Source organism: Doryrhamphus excisus, linkage group LG20 (genome assembly GCF_037039965.1).
Source record: "Doryrhamphus excisus strain RoL-2023G ecotype Guam linkage group LG20, RoL_Dexc_Guam_v1.1, whole genome shotgun sequence".
Taxonomy (NCBI): domain Eukaryota; kingdom Metazoa; phylum Chordata; class Actinopteri; order Syngnathiformes; family Syngnathidae; genus Doryrhamphus; species Doryrhamphus excisus.
Genome location: NC_136376.1, coordinates 3,191,212 through 3,208,023, shown reverse-complemented (window position 1 = coordinate 3,208,023; position 16,812 = coordinate 3,191,212). Strand labels below are relative to the sequence as shown.

Below are 16,812 nucleotides of genomic sequence, written 5' to 3'. Positions count from 1 at the left end.
GTCCAGGGTGTACCCCGCCTCTCGCCCGAAGACAGCTGTGATAGGCTCCAGCATAATATTTTTTCCCTACAACTTTACTTTGGTTGTTTCAAATAATAATGCAACTTTTTTAAAACTCTAATATTTCTGCTTTTTTAAAAAACAAAAATTATTTAATTTTTCATCACATTACATTATTCACATTTCTCTTAATATTTGAACTTTGTAAAATTAATGCAGTTTTTGCTGTTTAAATCATATTTTTACAATGTGCCGCGGACCAATAAAAACCAGCATAGGCTGCATGTTGGACAAATGTTTAAAATACAGATTGATTATCATTTATTCTAACAATGTGAATGGTTGTTTGTCTATATGTGCCCTGTGATTGGCTGGCCACCAGTCCAGTGTGTACCCCGCCTCTCGTATAAAGACAGCTGGGATAGGCTCCAGCGACCCTCGTGAGGATAAGCGGTAGAAAATGAATGAGTGAATGAATGTTCTCTGGAGTAGCCAGGTGTCCAAAGTGTGGCATGTGGGCCATCTGTGGCCCACTATTTGCTTTCACATTCAAAATACAAAAAGGAATATTACTTAGGTTACATTGGATTGGTTTTAGCCCGTTTAGCAACATTATAAATATCAAAATGGTCCCCAACATCCATTCCATTACACTATTGCCTTCACCCTCCTTGTGTTCATTAACTTTTTATTTTTTTAGATCAATACAGCATAGCTTGGAGGAATAAACATGCAAATGTTGCATCAGATCTTAATGGGTTAATGAATCTGTTTGATGTGTGAAGCAGCTGGATTAAGGTGTTTCAGCAGCGGGCCGCCCCTCCCCATCTCGCGCGCTAGAAATACACTCCTTCAGTACATCACTGCCGTGTCGTCTCCCCTCCATTAGCGCAGACAAAACTGCATTCCAGCAGCGTGTTAACTATGTCAGCTCCTGTATAAATAGTCACTACACCTTCAGGGCCACCGCACAGATGCACATGCGGGCTGTATAACTGACTATATGATGATACTGTGGTATTTATGGACAAGTACGGTGCAGTACCTCACACAGCGAGTCTACTTCTAGTCTAGTACTATTACTGAAGGTACACTTAGATGAGTAGTCACTGTACGGCTTTTATAGCAGTATAGAATTACTACAACTCGGCCTTTACGATAAAGAGAGCGATGATATAGACTCACGTATACTTTATGGGTGTATATACTACTTTTCTACTAGTAATAGTAGTAGGCTAGTATTAGCCTGCTTTTGCCCTATTATATGAAATTTGTCAGAGATTTTTTGTAAAAAAAGAAATAAATCAATAGAAAAATAAATATTATAAAAAATATTAACTTAAGAACATTTTTTAAATAACCTAAAAATAACCCTGCTTTTGCCTTATTATATGAAAATTGTCAGAGTTTAAAAAAAATCAATAGAAAAAAAATCAATAAAAAATATCAAATTATATAGGGGCACTTAAGAACATTTTTAAAATAACCTAAAAATAACCCTGCTTTTGACGTATCATATGAAATTTGTCAGAGATGAAAAAAAATCAATAGAAAAAAATCAATAAAAAATATCAAATTATATAGGGGCACTTAAGAACATTTTTCAAAAATAACCTAAAAATAACCCTGCTTTTGCCGTATTATATGAAATTTGTCAGAGATTAAAAAAAAATCTATAAAAAAATATCAAATTATTTAGGGGCGCTTCAGAACATTTTAGGGATATTTATTATAGGGATATTATATTATATTTTATTCTTATTATATTACTATTATATGAAATTTGTCAGAAATTTTATTTGTAAAAAATTAAATAAAAAAATCAATAATTTTTTTTTTAATCAATAAAAAATATCAAATTATTTAGGAGGACTTAAGAACATTTTAGGGCCTAATGACGCCACTGGTATATACTGTATATGTATATATCCAAATTAAATGATCCTATCCTATACACACAAAAATAGCGGCATCAAGTGGAGGATTCTGATTCAAATGTATCAATATTTAATGTTGTATCAAAAATAATGTTGTATTGATATATTGCCAAATTGCCATCACACATTTCACAGCCAATTTGCAGCCAACGTATTACAAAAGCGTAAATGCTCTTACCTTTCTGTATACGATCATATTGGGGGACTCGTCTGCTACCCCGTTGGTCCCCTGCCCGCCGCTGTTGGTCTGCGCCATGATGGTCCACCACAAGTCAGTCTGCCACAGGGAATGTCAGGTGCTCCTGCGGTGGTCAGACCGGATATTTAACTCTTATTAGAAGGACAAATGGAGCCAAAAAGCTGTCTTTCCCCTACCTTGACCACACAGACAACACAGCACGATAGCCTGGATGGTGTTTAAACATATTTGACATTTACACGTGGAACAAAATGTGCTGTTCTATTGGCTGCACCTGTTCACGTCCCGCAAGGTCTTGACAAGGACGTTTGTTTTTTTTTTTAACTTGTATGGACAGGGTAGTGTGAGAAAACGCAATGTGAATTATTAGTAGGAGGAAGCAGGAGTTCAGGCGGTGAAGGCAATGACAAGTAGCCTGCCCTCAGGGTTCTTCTGGCATGGGATGGAGTCACTGTGCTCTTAATTTACTGCTTTGTTTACATTTGAGGCTACGCTTTCAAGGCCAATTAGCAGCTTTGGGTACATTCTACTCAAACTGCGTAGATATTGTCCATTCAGGTCACTTCAGTTAGCAGTTTCTACCTTTTCCAAGGTGTACAAAAGGGTACAGCTATGTTATAAAACATGTAAGCAATCTGTGCTGTTAATATTGATACTGTACCACTATTTCGAACAGTGAGAATTCCATTTGTATTCATCTTTTCTTCAGGGTCACAGTAGGGTCCTGGAGTCTACACCAGCAGACTGACGACAACCAAATTTTTCCCGTCCCAAAAAGATACAGGTATGTTCCAATGTCAAAGGGACCTAAAACAGAACCTTGAATGAAATCTCTTTTTGTAAATTTGTTTCCATATTTTGTTTTCATTCAATCATTTTCTACTGCTTATCCTCGCGGGGGTTGCTGGAGCCTATCCCAGCTGTCTTCGGGCGAGAGGCGGGGTACACCCTGGACTGGTGGCCAGCCAATCACAGGGCACATATATAGACAAACAACCATTCACACTCACATTCATACCTATGGACAATTTGGAGTCGCCAATTAAACTAGCATGTTTTTGGAATGTGGGAGGAAACCGGAGTACCCGGAGAAAACATGCAAACTCCACACAGAGATCGCCGAGGGTGGGATCGATCTCGGGTCTCCTAGCTGTGAGGTCTGCTCGCTAACCACTCGACCGCCGTACAGCCCAATATTTTGTTTTTTTGTAATGATTTTCAATTACATTTTTACATGTTATACCAATATAGCATATTTGCTTTTAGGGTTTGAGAATAAAATATGCATTAATTAAATGCAAAAATCCTTACATTTATTATTAATTCTTTGCTTGTGATGAAGGATGATGTCATCAGAGATGCAATTCCAACGGCATATGTAAGATATTTTGCGGTGAATGCGGTGAAAATATACTCGTCCAGCCTGAGTCGCACTCACATAACCACACTAGCATGCTAAACTAAACTAACCCTGTGTGTTTACGGTGGGAGGGGTCTGATTAGTATTTTTAATGGAATTCCACCATGTTTGAGTCATCTGCCGGGGAACTATTCCACCATGGAAACGTTCCTTTTCCTCACGATAACAACATTCATTCACATTGTGTCGTTAAACGATAAATTTCATTTTTATTAGCCAATTCTGTTAACATGGAAACCATAGGGCCACCAATCACAAACCTTTATAAAACATAAATGCATTTTTTGTGAAGGTGTTTACTATAATATACAGTCAATGGAATATATAGTATTTATGTCAATGTGCTTCCAAATGCTCGTATAAACAAATCGAATTTCCACATTGATACCATAAAAGATGCATTAAAAATATGTTCTCGAAGTACAAAACAAGTAACGAAGACCAGTGGTTCTATTTTGGATTGCGGAGCCATTTTCGGTGGGCCACAGGTGTTTGCCGTGGGGTTAAAAAAAAATAATTTAATGATGACCCAATGTCTCTGAATGCACCTCACGTTCTTGTCTGCGCTACATGCTCAGCACGCCACCCTGGGGTGCATGCCATCTTTCTGAGTGGAGACTTAACATTGCATCCGTTGGACACACAGCTGCAGATATCTGCTAGAGAGTTGCCTCAGCGCTGCATCTCACATGGTTGATTTGAGTTGAAGAAATTCCGTCAATTTGGGTCACCATTTGTCATTTTGGGATGATGTTGGGTCCCACTATCACTGGGTAAGATAGTATCATCATCGCACAGTATTTCACATTTCAGAAACTATTTCAATACTTAAGGGGCAATAGTATAGAAATTAAATTTATATATATTTAGAGTAGTCAGTGCTGCTTATATAGTAGTTTAGATTTGCTATTGACTGAAAATAAGTCAACTCAGGCATGGAGTCGTACAGGTTGTTCCTGGAATCTTCCTCCATTCCTCCATGATGACATCACTGCTGGATGTTAGACGCTTTTCCACTCTTCCGCCTTCCTTCCTCGCTTCTGTCCTTATGCTTAATATAAGCAGGGGTGGGCAGACTTTTTGACTCGCATTGATATGACAAAATTTACGGGGGGGGGGGGGGGGTAGACTATATATTTTACACGTAACAGTCCACCTGGTATTATTGTATCTGTAAAATTGTCATGCAATCTGCTATTATTATTTATTATTTTATATTTATATTTAAATATTTTAAAAATAATAAAATATTATAATAATTACAATAAAATTAAAATAATAATTATTATATTATTATTATGTAAAATATGCAAATATAACAATAATATTATATATAATTAATATAATAATTAGCATTAATATAATAATTATAATAATCATAATAGTTCTAATAATTATTATAATAATATAATAATAATTATTATTATTATTATGTGCTTGTGTCCCTTTTTTCAGGAGCACTTTGTAAACAACAGACCATGTCAAAAAAACGAAATTGATAAAACCATCAAAAGGTTGGCTCAGGCCATGATGCCAGGTTGTATGTTGAGTTTAAATGAAATACTTTGGAAAGATTGGGCGGGCCGTATTCAAACACTTGGCGGGCCGGATGTGGCCCCCGGGCCGTAGTTTGCCCACCCCTGCTTATAAGGATGCCCCACAGGTCCTCACTTGGGTTCAGGTCTTGGGGAGATACGTATATATTTGCCCCCTCCATCACCTTGACTTTCAGCTTCCTTAGCAAGGCACTTGTTGTGTTGCAAAACTTCAATATCACAGTCCATGTTGGAATGCATACAGTGACTACTCTAAAGTATAATCAACTACTATTTTCAGTATCACTTGACAGGATATTGACATAAAAATTAGTGTACTCACTTTTGTGACTTGTTATATATGAAAAACTGTTGTGTTTTTCAGTATTATGGTGTGTACTTCAGACAAACTGGTGTCTCTGTACCCGCTTAAGGTGCAATTATGGACTGTGTCATAAACTAAAACATGGTCAGATTCTGGTAAGTAATCAAAACTGCACACATAATTTGCATTATGGAGAGCTTATTGGATGCATATGTTAAAAAAAAAAAAAAACCAGCAGCGCTTTTGAAGGTACCAGCCTCAGTCTTTATATCGTACCCAACGGTAGATGTCCGTACATTTAACTTGGCTGTAGAAGCCCCCCCCTATGAGAATGCTTGGCCAAGATAGGATCAGCTGAAGAGGCTGAACAAGGGCAGATGCAGTAGAACAACACACCGTCCCTGGAGGAGGTACTCCACAATGCAGCTTAGACACAGCAGCCACTCGAGGGCAAAGCAGCGGATGTAAATGTACCGTGTGCACGTTTCCGCTCCGTCATCATTAATATTATTCCCTGTGCATCACACGCACACACACACACACACACACACACACACACGACATGCTTGCGTGGATTAGTCGTGGCCACGTTAAATAGCATGCATAAAGAAGAGAGAACGGTGTTCGCGCATGAGGCCGCCTTGTGTGTGTGTGTGTGTGTGTGTAGCATCTCAGCACCTTGGACAGCGACCAACAACGCCCCTTAACGCACCACGGCGACAACACAAGAAGGCAAAGCGAGGAAGAAGAAGAAAGAGGATGGTGGGGATAATGTGTGTGATAATGTGGGGTGCTCACCTGAAAAAACGCGCAGCGCCCCCCTCCCGCCCGCCTTCCCGGCTGGTGGGACCCGTGGATCGGGACGGACGCCTCGGAGCCTGCGGCTGGGCTGGAGAGTTGTCAAGCGGCGCACACAAGGAATAGAGGCTGGTTCATTGGCGGCTCCGGGAGGCGGACATTCGGCGGCGAACGAACACTTTGCTCCCCCCCCCTTCTCTTTCTCTCTTTCTCGCTCTCTCTCTCTCTCTGACGCTCGCCTCTCTCCTCGCTCTCCCTGGCTGCGATGCTGTGAAGCGCGCGGGCGCGCGCCCTCGCTGCACAGTGAACGCGCATCGATCCGTACCCAATAGCGTGTGAGGAATGAAATTGCGGCCCGTTTTGGAGACACACGTTTTATACTCCTCTCTTTCCATTCCCAATGATGGATTCATGGAAAGAGGATCTAGCTTCATAATAATTAGCTTAATTAGAAGTGCATTTCCGGAACAGTAAATTGTTTGTGAACGATGAGGAATGAAGATTGAACTCAATGGATGACTATAATGTTTGCCAGTATATCAGAGCATATCATAGCAATCACCAAGTCATTAGCAACAGTATATCTGAGCAACATACTTCAAATCATATTACAGGTTCATTCATTCATTCATTCATTCATTTTCTACCGCTTTTCCTCACGAGCGTCGCGGGGTGCTGGAGCCTATCCCAGCTGTCTTTGGGCGACTGGTCGCCAGCCAATCACAGGCAGACAAACAACCATTCACACTCACATTCATACCTATGGACAATTTGGAGTCGCTAATTAACCTAGCATGTTTTTGGAATGTGGGAGGAAACCGGAGTACCCGGAGAAAACCCACGCATTCACGGGGAGAACATGCAAACTCCACACAGAGATGGCCGAGGGTGCATGGGAATTGAACCCTGGTCTCCTTATTACAGGTTCACAGTAGATTTCAAATATTGGACTTCCGCCCCACCCAACAAACAATTAAAACATGAACAACAAAGCAATGATGTCGTAATGTTGCCAGACGTCTATTTTTTCTATGCCCCTCGAAGCCATCGTGCATGCGTAGGTTTTCTCCGGGTACTCCGGTTTCCTCCCACATTCCAAAAACATGCTAGGTTAATTGGCGACTCCAAATTGTCCATAGGTATGAATGTGAGTGTGAATGGTTGTTTGTCTATATGTGCCCTGTGATTGGTTGCATGGCCACCAGTCCAGGGTGTACCCCGCCTCTCACCTAAAGACAGCTGGGATAGGCTCCAGCACCCCTGTGAGGATAAGTGGTAGAAAATGAAATGTTATTTCGTATGTCTCAAATTGTACCTCTGTACCACCAGTGGTACTTGTACCATAAATAATGTGGATTGGCTGTAGTTTCTGAGATACAGTATTAGGTCAAAATGGGAAATTTCTGCAAAATAAAGCAAAAAGGGTAGTTTATCAGAACATACAGTGTGTCTACAAGCAACCAGTCCTATCTGAAAACACATTCCAATACATTCAGTAGAGTTTTGGCATAAAGTGTTTTGTTTTTTTTGCTGAAATCTCTCTCTTGGAAGAGGACAAATGCATGTAGAGAAGTTTCAGACATTGACTTTGCATCAGAGTTTCTTGGAAGCTACAAGGCAGATCATTATAAGCAGCTGGTGGGAAATCTTCTGAAGTCCTACAAAGCCCTTGGCTGCAATATGTCACTGAAGATACACTTTTTACATTCTCGTCTAGATTTATTTCCACTGCACTGTGGAGGCGTAAGTGATGAATACGAGGAAGGATTCCACCAGGGCATCGCAGCTATGGAGAAATGCTGCTGAGTTGAAGAGACGAGCCAAAAAGCGTAGTTCAGATACTGGATAAAGGGAACTTTGTAATACTTTAAAGTGATACTTTAGCTTGTTGTCCTATATATCTTTAAGAAAAGATGTTGGCATTCTTCCATTTTTGTCCACTCACAGTGGCTAGAATTTAAATCTGCATTTTTTATGTAATTTCACCACTGCGCTATGCAGGGACTGGAAGAATAAATAAATAAAATAAATAAATGATTTTTTTAATAACAAAAAAATATATACGTATATAAAAAGAAAAAATGCAAATATATAAAATATAAAAATATATATGAATATATATATATAAAGAAAATATACATATACGTATGTATAAAAAATAAAAATAGATTAAAAAATATTAAAAAATGCAAAATAAATGAAATCTTCAAGATAAAACACTTTTAATGCGCAAAATAATCATCAAACCTATTTTTTCATATGATGCACACAGAGCAATGAACAACTACTTTCTGCCTGAGGCATTCAGGCACACTCGTAATTTTGAGTGCTTGGCGCTAATTGTTTTTCATGTTTATTCACGTAAAATTAGCGTACCTCTGGGGGTGACCCAAATACACATTTTTCATATCTATTTATTGCTTTTACATTCATTACCTTCCCTGTATGCTCTTGTGGACAAAGTGAAATTATTTAAAAAATTATTATTATTAAAAATTAATATCGGTCAGTATCCTCACCTGTTCTGAAATGATTTTCCAAAATAAAATACGACAAAAAAAAAGGCAATTGACGCGAGAAGCTGTGAACGCAACGATGCACACTACTTCCGCTATACTGTATAACCAATTGTCTCCACGCGGATGTACTTCCACTTGACTGTTTTAATTACGCTCTCCTTTATGTGCACAAATGCAGCGCTAAATTGGTATATAATACAATGCATCGCCTCTCGAGGAAATGAAACCACCCATCCATTGACCTGTGCAAGATAGGTAGAATTAATTCCACTATGCGCAGCCTGCTCCCATTATTAAATTGCGGCGGCTTGTCATTATACTGACTATGTTATTATTATTATAACGGAGCCCTTTGGTGGTCTGCTACCGTTTGTGCTATGAATTTACTCCCAAGCCGCAACATTGCCACAGATTTTATCCTGCTGAGGGTTGGTCGCATTAGTTGGTGCATCTGTTCCTAATGTTGTGGCCACTGAGTTAGTACACATGTTGCTGATAAACCCAGCAAAATGCGAAATGTGTAGCACCGTTTTTTTTTTTATGTCAACAACAACAGAACAAGTCAAAGTACCCTGGTGTCAGCTGGAGTATTGATTATTGATTTACTTTGGTTTAAACGTGGACCAGCTGCCACTCAGGATCAGAGCACCGCTGTGCACAGGATGCGGTCACGTTTTTGAACTTTACTTGTAAGATTGCTTTATGTGCTATATTTAGCATGAGCGGGTTACGTTCAAGTCCCCCCCCTACAGGCCTTCTATGTATGTACTCTGCTGTTTTTAAGTGTCTGTTGCCAAAAAGGCTAGTCAAAGATCTTCTATAGGACAGGAGTGCTGTGCTTTTTGAGGTTTCCTGTTACCTGGATTTATTCTTCTGTTGTGTATGTTCCTATTTCCTCCTTCCATGGTGAGTTTTATGTTTTGCTCGGAGTGTTTTGCTGTTTTTAAGTACATACTACCAAAAACGGTAATCAATCTATGGTAATCTTCTATATGACATGAGAGATCTGCTAGTTTTAAGTACCTACTACCAAAACCTGTCCTGTTTCCTTGATTGATTTGCATGTTCCTGTTTCCACCTTCCATCGTGAGATTTGTGTTTTGCCTTAGCAGAATCTCAGAGCTTCTGACTGGCGTGTTCTGCAGTTTGTAGTCCAAGATCTTGTCTATGACAGCAGTTCTTTGACTTTTCCTGTAAACATTCCGGTTTCCACCTTCCATGGTGACACAGTCAGGATATCTGGAAGACCGAATCACCGCTTGCGTGGAGTTCGCATGTTCTCCCCGTGCACGCGTGGGTACTCCGGTTTTTTTTCCCACATTCCAAAAACATGCTAGGTTAATTGGCGACTCCAAATTGTCCATAGGTATAAATGTGAGTGTGAATGGTTGTTTGTCTATATGTGCCCTGTGATTGGCTGCCCACCAGTCCAGGGTGTACCCCGCCTCTTGCCCGAAGACAGCTGGGATAGGCTCCAGACTGTTGACTGCAACAGTTACTACACTACATCCTGCAGGAAGTATACACAAAACAGTATCAAAGCAAAGCATTCCTACTAGAAAAACACTAGTCAAAGATCCTGTATGTGATGAGATGCTTTTACATGGCCATTCCCAGTTGAATAGCCCTGCTTTGTACAGTCTATGACAAGGGCTTGTCTTCTTTGTGTGTATTATTATGAGGACTCATTACATTTGTTCAAGTGTGCTTGCACACTCAAGTCACAGGGACATCAATTCCCAGGTTGTTGATAATTCCTACCAGGAAGTAAAACTCTACTAAGTCAAATGCAAGCGCTATGAGCTCAAGTCCCGCCACTCTACCTGCGTCACACACTGATTACAAATGCACTCTGTGAAAATATTATGAGTTAGCCACGAGCTGTTTTGATTATACGTGAATCAGTGCAGCAGAAACAAAAAATAAAAATATCGTTTTCTGCAAAGGTGGCTTTGAGCTTTGTAGCATAAAACATGACTGATGTGACCTCTCTCCTGTTCTAGTAGATGATGTGATTATCTCCTGTCCTCCTGTCCCCTTTGCTCCCTCTGGACTTAAGCTTTTCTGCCAGGTGGACCTGAATATTTACCTCACCCTTTTCTCTATGAGCTTGGCCACAATAGTATCATAGTGGGGTCGATGATCACAGTATGTTTGTACTGTATACAACAGTATGACCACATGTACTTTATAATACAATAGGAATTCAAATATGACTTTCAAATGGAGACACAAATTAACCTAGCATGTTTTTGGAATGTGGCATATGTAAGACAAAATGAGCTGAAAGTTCTGTTTCTCCTTCTCTGTGTGTGGAAACGGAGTATTAGCTGGTAAATATAGCAGAAAGCCAAAATAAAGAAAGTACTGCTATTAGCCGTTTGACGCTCCTGCACAACTGGAAGTTCTGTTGTTCAATTGAAGGGAAAAAAAAGCATCCCAGATTATGATGGCGCCCTCTACACAGGTTTTTTGTTCTTAAAAACCTTCTCTCTTCTCTCAGATGCCGTGTTATGGTTATCGAACTGCACTCTGCCCCAGTAGCAACCTTCATTTTTGCCGAGGACGGTTCCGTGTCTGACATCCTCCGGCTCAGAGTTGCTGACATTTTCTGGGGTCAACCACTTGACCTTTTTGTTCGATAAGCCTCAGGATCTTTGAAGATGTTTAAAATCAATAACTATCTTAACAGTCTTAGTGCATCCAATCTCAGCAACCACAGTCAAAGAGAGAAGGCTTTTTTTTTTTTTTTGCCTTTGCCGTCAAGAGATCATGACAGTGTGAGTGCCTGGCAGAAAATCTCATTGAATTCATATTCTTGCCAAGATTGTGGCTTTTAAAGGCTTTTGAACTGTTGATCAGCTGATGAACACTAAAAAGAGCAAGAGCAAAACATGACAGGATTTCTCATTAAGAAAAAGACTGTCTTGCAAGAATAAATAATGAATAGATTAATTAACCAAAAATAAAATAGACTGGATAATTTTACTACATATATTGCCATGTACATGTGAAGGAAATGCAAATTCACACCCACACAATTTCTATTAATAAATTAACCTTACAAACTTTGTTTTTTTATGTTGAGGCCTGTATTTCATTTTGACAGTGTAATGACATGTTTACGCCAGCAGAGGGTGCATTATGGTGCTGAGTGATTCAGTATGGAGATTAGAGATGCACCGCTGATCAATACCGAGATGCTGCTGGTTAATCCAGTTTAAAAACCAGCTCATGAAGAAGCTCCTGTAGAAAATCCAGGCAAGCACAGGGAGAACATGCAAACTCCACACAGAAACCTGCAGACTCTTAGGCTGACTGCATGCTACTGTTATTATTGATTTATTTGAAATCATTTAATACATTTTAAGATACTATTACTCATGATCATCATTAGCATTCTCCCCAGTTCTAATAAAGCTGATTCAGAGATCAATCATCAATCATAAAGCGTATTTTTAGGGCAAAGCATAAAAAATTAAGTATCTCCAGGGCTGTGAAGGCTATTTAAATGGATGGTTGTACTTAAAACCTGTCAGTGAAGTTATTAGCGCTATGCAAATCTTAAACATACTATTAAAAGTTTAAAAGTGTAAATTCTTCCTAAAATGTTAATTGTTAAAATGTTCATGAATCTCTCTTACTTTGGGTTTTCCGCGAAATTTCGAACGGCCCCTTTAAGAGGAATTAGTCCCGCTCATACTACATCCCCCACAATGCACCGCGCTTCCTCCAGCTCTTCCGTTGGCGAACAAAAACGCGGAAACAAAAGAGACGCAGTTCGCCTGTAAAACAAACAACACCATCGAGTCGGCACATAAAAGTGAGCTTATTTACTGTTGACAGCTGTCGGTTGGACGCCACCGTCTCTCGTAGCCGAGCCCAAGGACTTGTCATGGCTTTGAAAAGAATACAGAAGGTGAGTTTGGCCATTACGGTTTTTATTTATCTGATGCAGAAGCGGCTGGGGAGTCGTCGGGAAATGTCGATATGTTCACTTAATTGAGCCAACATTGCACACATAGTTTAATATAAACGGTTACACGGATTTATATTTAAACGTGAAGCGATTAAGAGGTTAATTGTAGTCGATTTGAACCGCTTTGAGTCCGAAACATTAACGTCATTAGCTTTTATAGTTCATCATGAGTAAGCTAACTTGGCGGCTAGCTTGAAGTTAGCCTAGCAAGGGGTTGCAAGCTGTGTCACTTTTTGTTTGTTTGAAACTTTTCAACGCTTTGCTTGACACTTTATTGTTTAATTTAAGTCATGTGAAGGAAAATTTTTAATTTTTTTTTTGGTAGGAGTTGAATGACTTGCAGAGGGACCCTCCTGCTTCATGTTCAGCAGGACCAGTTGGAGAGGACAGTGAGTATGCTGTGTTTACTGTTTGTCATTTTGCCATTGTCTTTTTAATATATATACATTTTTCTTAATTTGTATAAACGAGGCCAGGCCATTGTGTACCCCGCCTCTCGCCTGGCACCACCTGGGATAGGCTCCAGCCTTCACCCTTGACCCTACTGAGGATAAGCAGCAGCAAACAAAAACATAACATAATTTCTACCACTGTTAGTTTGGCTCTGTTTAGTAAATGGACATGTCATGGACAATAAAGCAGTGATATCATAATGTCAATGACAGGGTAATATTTTTACGGCCACTAGGGGGCGTATTTGTATGTTCTATCAGGCAGTGGTTCTCAAACTTTATCACTGTACGGCATCAAAAATGTTTGGCTATGGAAGTACAGTCAAGCCTTGGTTTTTGGATGTTTCGGTTTTCATCAAAAAAAATTTTTGCCAAAATTTGCTTCGGTTTTTCTAATATTATGTGTAACAAAAGTATATACTTATTACTAGCACACTATGCGTAACCTACTAACTGTCCATGCATTTTTTCCCCCATTTGAGACAGTTTTTTTTTTAATTTTCCAGCTATTTCGGCTTTCTTCTTGCAAATATTCTTCTCGTAATCCTGACTTTATTTCCTAAATATTTTGATATTTATTCCTCCATATTATTACAACTTTTCCTCAACCCAATTTTTTTAAAAGAAATACGTCTTTATTTTGTTTTGTTTGTGAAAGAATATAATTTTCCTTGAATAGTTCCACTCTGTGCTGCTACAATGATGGTAGTTTTCCTCGTTTGTCTTTATATTTTGACTTTATTCTTGTGGAATTATACTTTACAATTACTATACAATTAAGAAAAACAGCCTTTAGTTGCAAATGTCCCCCAGGTCACACCCGATTTTATCAATTGTAATCCTGACTTTATATCCTAAATATTTTGTTCCCCCCCCCCCCCTTATTATTACAACTTTTCCCCAACCCAATTTTCTAAAAAATGCGACTTTATTTTGTTTTGTTTGTTAAAGAACATAATTTTCCTTGAATAGTTCAACTCTGTGCTGCTACAATGATGGTAGTTTAACTTGTTTGTCTTTATATTTTGACTTTATTTTTGTGGAACTTGCTTCTTTTTTAAAATTTTATTGTGGAATTATACTTTTACAACATGGGTCAATTAAAAAAAAAAACAGCCCTTAGTTGCAAATTTTCCCCAGGTCGCACTTTGGACACCCGATTTTATCAGGCGTTGCAATCCTGTGCTGTGACGTAATAAACCTGTTTTTCGTCTTCCTTTGTTATTTTGTAAAAGAACTGCCCTTTTCTAGTTGCTTAATAACCTTCTTTTGTCTCCCAGTGTTCCATTGGCAAGCCACCATCACAGGACCGGTGAGCCTTTTCTAGATGTTTATTTCCAGCATTTCTTCTTCTTTTTTTTTTTTTTACGAAGCTGCTTCTGGATGTGTAGACAATAGGTGCTTTATGTTGACTTGAACAGACTCCGCTAACCCCCCCGGTTTCTGTTTTAAAGAGTTTAGACTGGCACACTCTCAGCTAGTGTAACACATTGAAGCCTGTGGCATTGTTGAGTTCAGCCGTGCACGATATGAACTAAATAACAATAAATTCCCCGTTTTCTTTCTCAGAATGACAGCCCCTATCATGGAGGCGTGTTTTTCCTCTCTGTCCATTTCCCCACAGACTATCCTTTTAAACCACCTAAGGTAGGTTTTTATCTTATATTGCAGTTGAACTTGACTAATTAATTCATGGACCATTTTCTCCATAGAAAATAATGGAAGTTGAATGAATGGGGTCCAGGGTCAAATGTTTAAAATACATGCAATTTCAATAATGATTTGGAGTGACCACGTGGTCATTAATGAACAAGTGCAGCATATTGCATAACAATAATGTTGTAGCGGTCACAGGCAGCATTAATACCATTGATGAGTTATTTATTTAGTATTTTATATTTATAAGTTTAACACGCAAATGTTTCACTACAGCAGCTGAGTAGCAGTATTTTAAAGTGCATGCAGAGGTAGATACATTTATTAAATGCTAATGCTTCCTAGTTAATAAAGACTAGACGTTCAGAATCGACTCCTTTTGAGAGTCATATTGTGTTTTTTTTTTTGTCCCCTAGGTGGCTTTTACGACAAAAATCTATCATCCAAACATCAACGGCAACGGTAGCATCTGCCTTGACATCTTAAGATCACAGTGGTCGCCTGCTCTCACCGTTTCAAAAGGTAAAATGTTTGTTTGGTTTATACGTGATATTGAGATTGTGTTGTTTCCAACATCGCTCCCCCAACCCTTTTCAGAAATTAATGATCGCTGTTAATACTTCAAATATTACAAATTCTTAACCTAAATTAAGCATTTTTTAAGTATAAGAATGTTCCAAATGAGCTAAAATACAAATGCAGTTTAAGGCAATACAAGACTTTTATTAACTGTCACATGCACTGACCACTAGGTGTCACTATTAACACACCCAAGACACAGACTATTACAGGCTAGGATTATTTTGTAATTATTTCTCACAACAGGCACAATAATAACATAATCATCATCATCATAATAATAATATGGGCTATTGTTGTGGCTGTACTCACAACTGTCTACGTTAACATGGATACTTTTTTTAAATACATATTACATCAACCATAAAGTTTTTCTGGATTTGTAAGCGTTCCATTACATGCATTCTTAACTGCCTCGTTTTAGCAGTTTGTATATCTTTAGAACACACAGAAAAGAGATGTGTGTGCATGTCTCGCATAAGGGTTGTGGATGATTCCCCCAAATTTCCCCCAAAATTTGCAGTCTTATTTTCACTCATTATATCCACTATATTGGGTAATAAGACTGTAAATGTGACTATAGGGGTGTTATTTAATATCAAGAGGGCTCTAATAATGGTTAAAAAAAGTAGTTACTCTAAATACGAAACTATTCCGTAGCCGTGATAAACAATGGATGACTGTAGTTACTGTGTTTTATTGGAAATTACTAATATGAGAACTTTTGTGTGTCCTATTGCAGTGTTATTATCCATATGCTCTTTGCTATGTGACCCCAATCCCGATGACCCCTTAGTCCCCGACATAGCACACACATACAAATCAGACAGACAGAAGTAAGTACCAATGCATGCACAAACATTGCATCATTTAACAATATACCGTATATACAAATACAATCATAATTTGGGCTTTCTGATGTGTTTTCGGCTAGGTACAACAAACTTGCCAGAGAATGGACTCAGAAGTATGCAATGTGAAGTTTCACCACCAACATGACACCTCAAGTCAAATGCAGAAAGAAACAGTTACAGTACTGTTGCCACACTGGTTCTACTGGGAGCACTTTCACTACTCAAACTTGACATGACCCAAATTTGTATTGACTGTCCATTTTATTCTTTCGCTAAATTGGCATTAGTACTATTACCATTATTATTATTATTATTATTATTTTTATTATTATTATTCGCGGTGGGGATGATGATGATACCTTATACGTTTGAGAGATTTATATTGAATGAATCTATGCTCATTTTACTTTACATTAAAAAATCACAAAAATTTGAGTTGCATTTTTCTTTTTTTTTTAAAAAAAAGGAAACTATTTTTTAGTAAATTAACCAAACAAATCAGTTCCTGCATTTATTTTATGCCAAAAAAATGCTAATTGTGTTATACTTTAGCTTCCTG

The 16,812-nt window shown here is 38.5% G+C and overlaps 2 protein-coding genes across 2 annotated transcripts in view; one reads left to right on the top strand and one right to left on the bottom strand.

Moving 5' to 3' along the window:
• Nucleotides 1-6,478, bottom strand: part of rgs7a (regulator of G protein signaling 7a) — a 67,481-nt gene extending 61,003 nt beyond the window's left edge. The window contains exons 1-2 of the mRNA XM_058059005.2: nucleotides 6,215-6,478; nucleotides 2,116-2,239 (exon numbers count right to left, since the gene is read on the bottom strand). Of these exons, the coding sequence (XP_057914988.1) occupies nucleotides 2,116-2,193 (78 nt within the window). The 5' untranslated portion in view covers nucleotides 2,194-2,239; nucleotides 6,215-6,478. The remainder of the gene's footprint in view (nucleotides 1-2,115; nucleotides 2,240-6,214) is intronic.
• A 5,984-nt stretch (nucleotides 6,479-12,462) lies between these two features.
• LOC131107955 (ubiquitin-conjugating enzyme E2 D4-like) lies at nucleotides 12,463-16,681 on the top strand. Its single transcript, XM_058058491.2, has 7 exons — nucleotides 12,463-12,652; nucleotides 13,038-13,101; nucleotides 14,445-14,476; nucleotides 14,734-14,811; nucleotides 15,237-15,342; nucleotides 16,142-16,235; nucleotides 16,334-16,681. Exons 1-7 carry the CDS (start codon nucleotides 12,629-12,631, stop codon nucleotides 16,377-16,379), a joined length of 444 nt encoding a protein of 147 aa, XP_057914474.1. The 5' UTR covers nucleotides 12,463-12,628; the 3' UTR covers nucleotides 16,380-16,681.
• Nucleotides 16,682-16,812: the final 131 nt, after the last annotated feature.

What these genes read in the sequence shown, in the direction of transcription:
- LOC131107955 (XM_058058491.2), top strand. Translation starts at nt 12,629, where the DNA reads ATGGCTTTGAAAAGAATACAGAAG. An exon ending in AGGACCAGTTGGAGAGGACA is followed by an intron (nt 13,102 to 14,444) that starts GTGAGTATGCTG and finishes TTTGTCTCCCAG; the next exon opens with TGTTCCATTGGCAAGCCACC. An exon ending in AAGCCACCATCACAGGACCG is followed by an intron (nt 14,477 to 14,733) that starts GTGAGCCTTTTC and finishes TTTCTTTCTCAG; the next exon opens with AATGACAGCCCCTATCATGG.